General features: G+C 41.2%; 1 protein-coding gene across 1 annotated transcript; it reads left to right on the top strand.

Moving 5' to 3' along the window:
• Positions 1-5098: 5098 nt before the first annotated feature.
• Positions 5099-8220, top strand: en2b (engrailed homeobox 2b; the record flags this gene model as incomplete). Its single annotated transcript, XM_080778998.1, has 2 exons — positions 5099-5651; positions 7838-8220. 2 exons carry the CDS (start codon positions 5099-5101, stop codon positions 8218-8220), a joined length of 936 nt encoding a protein of 311 aa, XP_080635124.1.
• Between the last annotated feature and the right edge of the window lie 889 nt (positions 8221-9109).

The following is a 9109-nucleotide window of genomic DNA, read 5'->3' as shown; positions in this document are numbered from 1 at the left end:
ATGCAGGCAGCTTGATTTTTCAAGTTCACGTGGTTTAGAGATATATAACCCAGAATAATTATAACCAGGATTTTCAGGTTTTCAATGAGAAACCTTTTTTTTTTTTTTAAGTTTATTGGTTATTCGAAATCCATGCTATAATGTTTGACAAACTATACTATAACACTACAGTCCGTGAGAACTGAGAAGGCTATAGCCTATATACAAAAAGAGCAATATAAGTCCTGTATATGTGTCCAATCGTTGTCAAGGCTTATGCCAAGCAGCCAATATGTTTGCCATATACTTTTATTGATTGATTCATTAATTGAAAGACAGAAATGTACACGAGGTACATTCAGACATTTGAGCTAAAGGGGTAACACATAAAGTCCTGTAACTTGTTTGTTTCCATTGTGGTCCTATATTCAATTCATCAATAAATAACACCAAAATACATCAACAAATAATATAGACAATCGATGACTAATACAATAGCATATTGCGCAGGAATTCCCCTGTGTAGGGCCTACACTCCTCTGTCTGATTTGCCTATAGCCTACACTGTAGTCTATAGACAATTCAGACATGAGATTCCAGTGCAAACATGCTCAGAGAAATGTGAAAAAACAAAACAAAAAACACAAGTGACAGACGCCGGGACCCCTGACAACTGAAGCTGTCTCTTCGATTTCAAGCTCCGGGCCTGACCAAGGCGTCCTGTCCAAACAGACCGCATCACACGGCGTCAAATAAATGGCCTGCCCTGTATGGCTATAGGCCGATAGCTTCTTTGGCCAGCGGCAAGTGCATGGGATGATGGGCCCCGGGAAACACACAGTAAAACCCTGGGTGTTTATTTAACTTCGAGAGTGCATGTGTAAAACATGTCACAGTCTCTTGGAAGTTGTGCACTTTCACAGTCTAATTAACACGCAGAAGACGTGGCCTGAGGAGATGTGAAGTTATCAAAACAGATAGGCTACTTTGAATCACACTAATAGAAGTTGATCAGAAATAACCCACCGCTCATCTTCAGTATGGGCGAGGTGCTGGAGTTAAAATGAAGCCAGATGAACAATTAAAGGGAGCCTCCGCATGCACACTCATGTGCATAATCTGATTAAAAGAAAGCTTTAGAGTTTACACTATCCTATTTAAGGATATATCTTAACACAACATCAAACAAAAGAGATGTAAGTCAATCACTATAGGCCTATAGCCGTGAGAGACCTGCATGCAGCCCGTTGGAGGTCTGACAGAGACTATATGGCGTAAAATAACCATATATATGTCCAACGTTTTGGTATTTGTTAGTAACTATATATAGTGACAAATGTATACAATAATATTGAAAAATAAAATTGAAATGTAGGTGACTCGCATGCACAAGCATGTTTTCTAACATCTTGCAATTCACTGAATAAAGGCTCAAATTACCACTAAATAAACTAAATTACCACCGATCGACATGAAGCTCACATAATAGCAGTTGCAAATCAATGTGATGCATTGTGAGCTTGTCGATATGCTATATTTTCTACAAAAGTTTTCGCCAGAATATGGATCCTGGGGTTTGGCATAACAGGATAAGCAAGAAGAAACCAATGTTTCGTCAACCCATCCATTCTTTATTGAATGTTGTTTGTTTCTCGTTATTGGCCAAGTTCACTTGCACTGTTGCACCTGCTGAAATGTGCTTTTGAAGAGCAGTGAACAGAGCCGTGCGAGCAGTGGCGGGGTTCAGTGTCTTGCTCAAGGGCACAGCACTATAGTATAGCCTATAGAAACATGCTTTTCTTTTTCCTAATCTATTATATTAGATTATTATGCCTATATTTTGATAATGAAGTACGAGGAATGTTGAGAAATGTAAAAATAAAAGTATCCTACGCATCTCCATCCTCATTCAATGCGAGAATTGTCTAAGAAAAATGCAGATAATTTGTTATAGACCAAGTGCGCAGTGCCAGTTTATTCTAACATAATATCATGCCTTGCCATAAATATTATAATCAATAGCCTAAAAGACTAAACGTAAGATATTTAGCTTCGCTTACGTGATAGCAGCTAATCCGGCTGTGACTGATTGGGAAAATGATAACGACAATCTATACATTTAACAACTGTAACAGTCTATATCAACTTTCCTGCATGCGTAATAGGGGAAAATGGCATGCATGCGTCACAGTGTATGTGTTTCCTATGTTTATCATGATGTGTAGGACCTAAGATTCCAAGAATATCTGTTTTAATGATCATACCGGCTTTAATTCATGCTTACATTTGTCTGCCGCAGACCTGCAACTAAACACAGTTCAAAGGTTGCAGTTCATTTCTACAGAGCAGCTAATTTCCATGCACATGCGGAAAACAGTGGAGGGTGACATGAGTGTGTGCATGTCACAGTGTGTGTGTGTGTGTGTGTGTGTGTGTGTGTGTGTGTGTGTGTGTGTGTGTGTGTGTGTGTGTGTGTGTGTGTGTTCGTGTTCGCAAGCGAGCGAGAGAGAGAGAGGGGGGGGGGGGGGTCGAACGTATAGGTTTCAATGGTGGACCATTATTATTTAATGCATGTTGCTTTTCTTCTCTATAAGGGACCAGCAGTCTGACAACTGGTAGGCCTATCTGCCAAGTGGCCTCGCCTCGGAGCTGTTTAGCCTATTCCTTGTTCCGTGCATGGAGACAAATTCACATGCAGTTTTAGGAAATAAATTATCGTTATTCATGACAATAATAGGCTACTGGCTATGGCCTCATGGCTAGATGTGGGCATTTGTCCAAAATAGGCTGATGGTAAAATACGTCGATCAGTATAGGAACACAACAGACTATAGCTTATGACATGGTTAGACATATAATATATGTCTAACCATGTCATAAGCTATAGTCTGTTGTGTTAACCTATATTATAGGTTAATTCAATTATGTCAATTCTGGTCGGGAAGCAGATTTTAATAAAGATACCGGTAGCCATTATGATGAATAAATGAGAACTGATTTAATACAGAATGGCTTTTGCCTTTTGCTTTTAATTATTGCAATATAAGAGGATTTACCCTGAATGATAAAACCTGCTTATAGCAGCCCTATAGACTGGCAGGCTGTCATCCTCCACATCCAACACATGCCAACTCCCCCAAGCAGCGTTTGGGCATTTCCATGGCTATACTCCTATACTCTAACTCCCCCCAAATGGCTTTATTTCCAAATGTGTAGTGCTGTCTCAGAAAGCAGCATCGTTTACTGATTGCACACAGGGATTCAGGGTGTCATTCTGTCACATGCTAGTGTTACATCAGCGCCAGTTGGCGATGTGTTGTGTGTGCTTTTTTCTCGCTCTCTCTCACTCTCTTACGCCTGGCCTGCGTTCTCATTCTGACCCGAGGCATCATGGGTTGGGTGGGAGCAGAGGGGTGTCTGTTCATTCAGCCCACTGATCTAACACAGTTTCTCTTGGCATCGCTTGGTATTGGTATTGCGTTAACACGCAGAAAGGCAAGAATTAAGGCATATAGGCTATTGTAGGCATATAGGGCCTATATAGGCTATCGTAAAGACGTTATAGCCTTATTAGCCTATATATATATGATGAACTGCCAATAAGGTATACATTGCATCCACTTTAACACAACACAACCATGCATCCAGTAGACTGCATGCCATGGCATCAAATGGGGATCATTTTCAAATAAATAAACAAACATGACCTTCGGATGCCTGCAGCAGGTTAGCTTCTGATTATTATTAGCCTTTCATTATTCTTATTCTTATTATTACTATTGTTTCTTAGCATTTTCTCTGTTGTTGCTTTATAAAGTTAATTGCTGTATATGCTACTGCAGAAGGCTTCCCCTTGCCCTAGATTTGAGACCTATAATAAAGGCTAAATCATTGTATTATACTGAATGCCAATTTCTTTCTCTTCCCTTCATTGCTGCTTGTCTCTGCCACCTGCTATAGAAACGCTGAGTATTAAAGGGAAGCGTTAATTGCACGTTTGAGTGGATATGTCCTTTACTCTACACACCTTAGAAACAGCCTATCGAACCACTTGGTTATACTAGTGGTTGAATCCACATCCTAGATCGGGGGAAGAACACCAATTTGTAGTAAACTGCACGAGTAGAAGCTGGGAACGAGGCTATAGTTAAACTGTGTGGATTTAAACCATGCAGTCAATAATATGTATTGTTATTTTACCTGTATCGCAAGGACAGTTCGATTATATGCTCGAACTATATAGTCTCTATTAACTTGTAATAGGCTACATTTACAACAATATTTATGAATTATGACCAGATGTTACTATAGCTAATATTGGATGTGATATAGTTACCTCTTCCAACATGGTATCCCAGGGAAACAGAGAGTCTAAAACAAACAGAAACAGGGTACCCTCTCTCTCTTCCTCCACAACGCGGTCTCCGCTGACAACCAACTAACCAATCACAGCACGACAAACCGCCCCTCCGGGCAATGGGACACGGACTGTCCCCTTCAGGGGATAGATGCGCCCTCAGGAGAATGCCGGGAACGTCACGTGACACCTCTTCGTCAACTTGACTGGTCCGAGGCACGTGTCTATTTGGCGCGTCACCGGGGAGCCTGGCAGCCAATCAGAAATGAGAACCAAAAATCCGTAGTGAAAGTATTTGAGCAGCACTTAGCGCCTCTTTAGCCATCGTAGTTTTAGTGCGCTGTTGGAAGCATCAACCAGTGTGTGTGTGTTGTGTGTATGTATGTGTGTGTGTATGTGTTTTGGAGATTTAAAAAAGAGGGCATTCAACAATTATTTTTTCATGAATGGAATGGTATATATAGGCGGCATGTATTTTACTTTCTTTTTCTTTTTATAAAAAAAAACAGAGAAGTAATATAGCCATGCGGAATAATAACAACAGCCTGATTTGAAGTATGATTTGTGACACCTATAAGAGGCGGATTTTCAAAGCAAAAACAATATAGTTTATTCTGATTTATTATCGAAAACACAACAGGGGAGAACAAAATAATTAAAATTTCGAGAAACAGCGGATTTATACTACGCTGGAGCAGCACAGCGAGGTGGTGAAAAGTGCAAGACAGACTTGAGTCCTTTAAAAGGCTGCATCATCCAAGTATGGAAGAAAATGATCGCCAAAGCCGAGAGCGACCAGAGGACTCCTCCGGGGAGGACCACGAGTCCAACCGGGCCATCCTGCCTCTCCTCCAGGTACCTGGGAACCACCAGCAGCCCCACCACCACCACCGCATCACCAACTTTTACATCGACAACATCCTGAGGCCCGACTTCGGCCGCTGCAGGAGGAAAGATGGGACTCTGGCTCGAGAGGAGGAGCGCCTCGGAGTGCTGAGGACGGAGAGGAGTCTCCAGAGCAGGGCCTCCTCCAAGACCTCCGGCGTCCTGCAGCCGCGAGGCGGCGGCGGGGGAGCAGGTGGAGGAGGAGAGGGAGGGTCCGAGGAGGACTCCCCCCGGTCCGACAGACGGGAGGCCAAAAAAGCAGAAATTGTAGCCGGTGACGACGTGCCTCTCAAGCCCCTGGAAGGAGGAGATGGTGGTGGGGATCAGTGCCTAAGCTCCGACACGGACTCTTCTCAAGCCGGCTCGAACAAGTCGATGCTGTGGCCGGCCTGGGTGTATTGTACACGATATTCAGATCGACCGTCATCAGGTAGGATGTTCAAAAAAGCCGCTAAATGGTTATTTGTTTCTGAGAGGGGAGTCTATTATATTATTATTCCTCTTGATGAGAGAGAGAGAGAGCGAGCGAAACACGGTTCCAATCTATTGAAACAACCTCAAACTATACCTCCCATACATCATCGACAGCTTAAAAAGGCTAAGAAATGGGGGGGAAAGTAAAATGCAGGCTATATTTCACTCATTTTCAAACTGACGTTATAAATCTGCATTTATCGAAATTAATTAAAACTAATTATTAAACATAATATTTGGGGGACAGCTTGCATTCTGTTCATATGCACATGGGCCATTCTTTCATTCATGGTCTACCCCCATTTCTATTTGATAGATTAATATTATCACCAGTGCATGACACTTGAGAAACCAATTATTAGTCCATCATAATAATTTTACCGGCAACGTTATTCTACTTGTAACAATCAAATATCCATATTAATGTTCTGATCAAACGTGTTTATTTAACATTTTTCCCAATGCATTATAGCAGGAAACCAAATGGAACGATTTGACTAAAGTCTCTCAGAATGTGGCTCCAAAATGTATAAAGTGCATCAGATACATCGATTTCGTTCGAACACAATCCAAAATATTAAATACGTTAAAAGTTGTACAAGCTAAGAGATCTAAAAACCAAGTTTAACGCCATTGTTCCTCTCTGCTCTTTGTTAATATTCAATTAGCATATTTTTTGACAATGGGAGTGAGCCTAAAAAGTGAGGGTATATCCCATCCCAAAGGAGAGATTGGATTATAGGATTGAAATGCATAACAAAATGAGTTCAAAGGTTTTCCAGAAATCTGCATAGAATAAACACGCTATTGCGTATACATTTTATGCACATATAGACATAGTAATTCGATTTCAAATATTGCATAGGACCAAGTTTTAGGCTATTAGCTTAAGGCTATAGCATTTGTCTCTATTGCTTAATGTGAACTGCCTATTGCAACTTCAAAATAATGTTGCTTTATATTTGAAACTTAAAACGACACAGTTTTCTAATCCGTTTTGTTCAATTGGTAAACTGAGCCTGTAGCATTCGAAATGCGATTTTTGTTTTTCTTTTCTTTTCAATGTCAAACCGCGGGCCACTTGGCTGGAACAGGGCATGCAGGCTATTCCTTTGTGATTGTTTTGAAATTAAATAGCAATATAAAGTTGGCAAAACAACTGCCCATTATTCCCAAGTGTAGATAATAGTTTGTCTGCAACGAATGAGCTTCACAAATGATAAAATGTGTTATATGCTATATATATAATATACGTTTTCGTTTTTATCATGTCTTTATTGTTCTGTGGAGACACAAAAAGTTTCCATCGTCGTGCATGCATGGTCAGCCAGGCCTGTTTGTCCATATTGACGACAATAGAGAGGTTAGAAATGAAAAGCAATTATAAAAAAGTGTGCAATGTGTGATTTATAAGTGAATCTAAATATTAATAAAGTTTGTTTCTGGAAAATGTGTTTTGATAACAGATTTAGACAATCTTTTTTAATGCTTATAGCTAATCTGAATACATTTGGCCGAACAAAACATATAGGCCTACTTTTGACTTGACATTTGTATATATTCACATATCGCCATTAACTCAAAAAAGTCGCTAATATAGCATATTATGTGTTAAAAAAGTAGTAACAGAGCGAGAAAGAGGCGCCTAACCCCCATCCTCCTTCCTGACTCTGACCCCACCCCCATCACACAAAACCACCGTCTCTCTCTTCTTCAATACTACAATTCTAAAGTATTCTTTCTATGGCGCTGATTGAGGGAATCAAGGCATCCCATCCCATAGGTTGGCAATCCATGCTATATTCCTCCCCCTACATTTAACCCATTTGCTGCTGCACTACAACAACACATCAGCAAGCATTATACATTATTATTCTTATAGGCTTTTTTCCTCCACCATCTCTGCCAAAAAAATAGCCAATCTACAAGCTCAAAACGCCTCTCCTTGCAATGCTGTTGTGAGCTTGTAGATCGGCTGTTTTCGGCTACGTGTATTTTATATTTCCCCCCCAAAAAGCGTTAGGTGCACGTTTGGCTTGAGATCGTGAGATGCGTGTGTCGTGCATGTGCAACTGTCACTGTGTGCATGTTAGTTGTGGACGTGACGGTGTTTATATCTCTGTACCCCTCCCCTCCCGGCAGGGCCCAGATCTCGCAAACCAAAGAAGACGTCCAGTACGACAGCGGCGACGGCCACCACCACCACCACCACCACCACGGCGCCGAGCCCGAGCAACAAGGACGACAAGCGTCCCAGGACGGCCTTCACCGCGGAGCAGCTGCACCGGCTAAAGACTGAGTTCCAGACCAACCGGTACCTCACGGAGCAGAGGAGACAGAGCCTGGCCGCGGAGCTCGGACTCAACGAGTCCCAGATCAAGATCTGGTTCCAGAACAAGCGGGCCAAGATCAAGAAGGCCACCGGGAATAAGAACTCGCTGGCGCTGCACCTGATGGCCCAGGGACTCTATAACCACGCCACCGCGTCGTCCAAGGACGGCGACAAGTCGGACAGCGACGAATAAAAAAAGCCTCGTTTATTATGCTTATGGTTGCAGAGTGCCGCTGGCTGTCGGGTTCAGAAAATAGCAGATCTGCAAGATCACAACGTGTCACGAACGTGAGGCGCTGTGAGCTTGTGATCTGCAATTTACTGCATGCCAACACCAGTATGCAACTATATAAGTCATGGCTTAAATGTCAATGGAAACGCCTCAACGATGCAATAAATCTTCAAAGGGCCATTATTGTCAAAAATACCAGCATTAATATTTAAAAAAGGTGAATGAGAGACAATATTCAGCATTTTTTTCTTTAAATAAGACTGAAGTTTTTTTCCTCGAATGTTTTACTTTTTATTATATTTTATCTGTTCGACTTTATTGACACGTTTGACCGTATTAAATGATAAAATTACGTATATGCTAAAAATCCAAAGATTTTGTTTCTGCTGCATTCTGGGAACTGTGAATTCAGAATAGCCTGATTTGTGATTTATCTGTATACCTTCTGCTTTTTGCGTGTTTATGTTATTATCCTCTTCATCTTCAGTGTTATTTGTTAAACTCGTATATAGAAAATGTTTAAATATACCCTGCAGGTCTATTTGGTTTTGCGTAAAAGTATAGTCATTTTCTATAGGATTTGGGAATGTATAACGAGGCATTTTCTATTTGAATTAAAAGTTCTGCATAATAAGCTATGTGGTGAACGTTTGTAACGATATACATTTGGCATTGATAACGCCTTCCTTCAGTCAGTGAGGCAGATAGATATAGCAGACCTATTCTATAGGTCTGCATTCCGACCTTGGCCCAAGAGATTTGTCCAATGCAGCCTTTCTTATAGACTGAGAGACCCACTAAAATAGCCTATATAGGGGGGTGATACATTTGTGAAAATTGCGTTTTGTTT

This window comes from Protomyctophum bolini (assembly GCF_963924005.1).
Source record: "Protomyctophum bolini genome assembly, chromosome: 12".
In the NCBI taxonomy this organism is placed as follows: domain Eukaryota; kingdom Metazoa; phylum Chordata; class Actinopteri; order Myctophiformes; family Myctophidae; genus Protomyctophum; species Protomyctophum bolini.
This window is presented reverse-complemented; position numbering and strand designations above follow the sequence as displayed.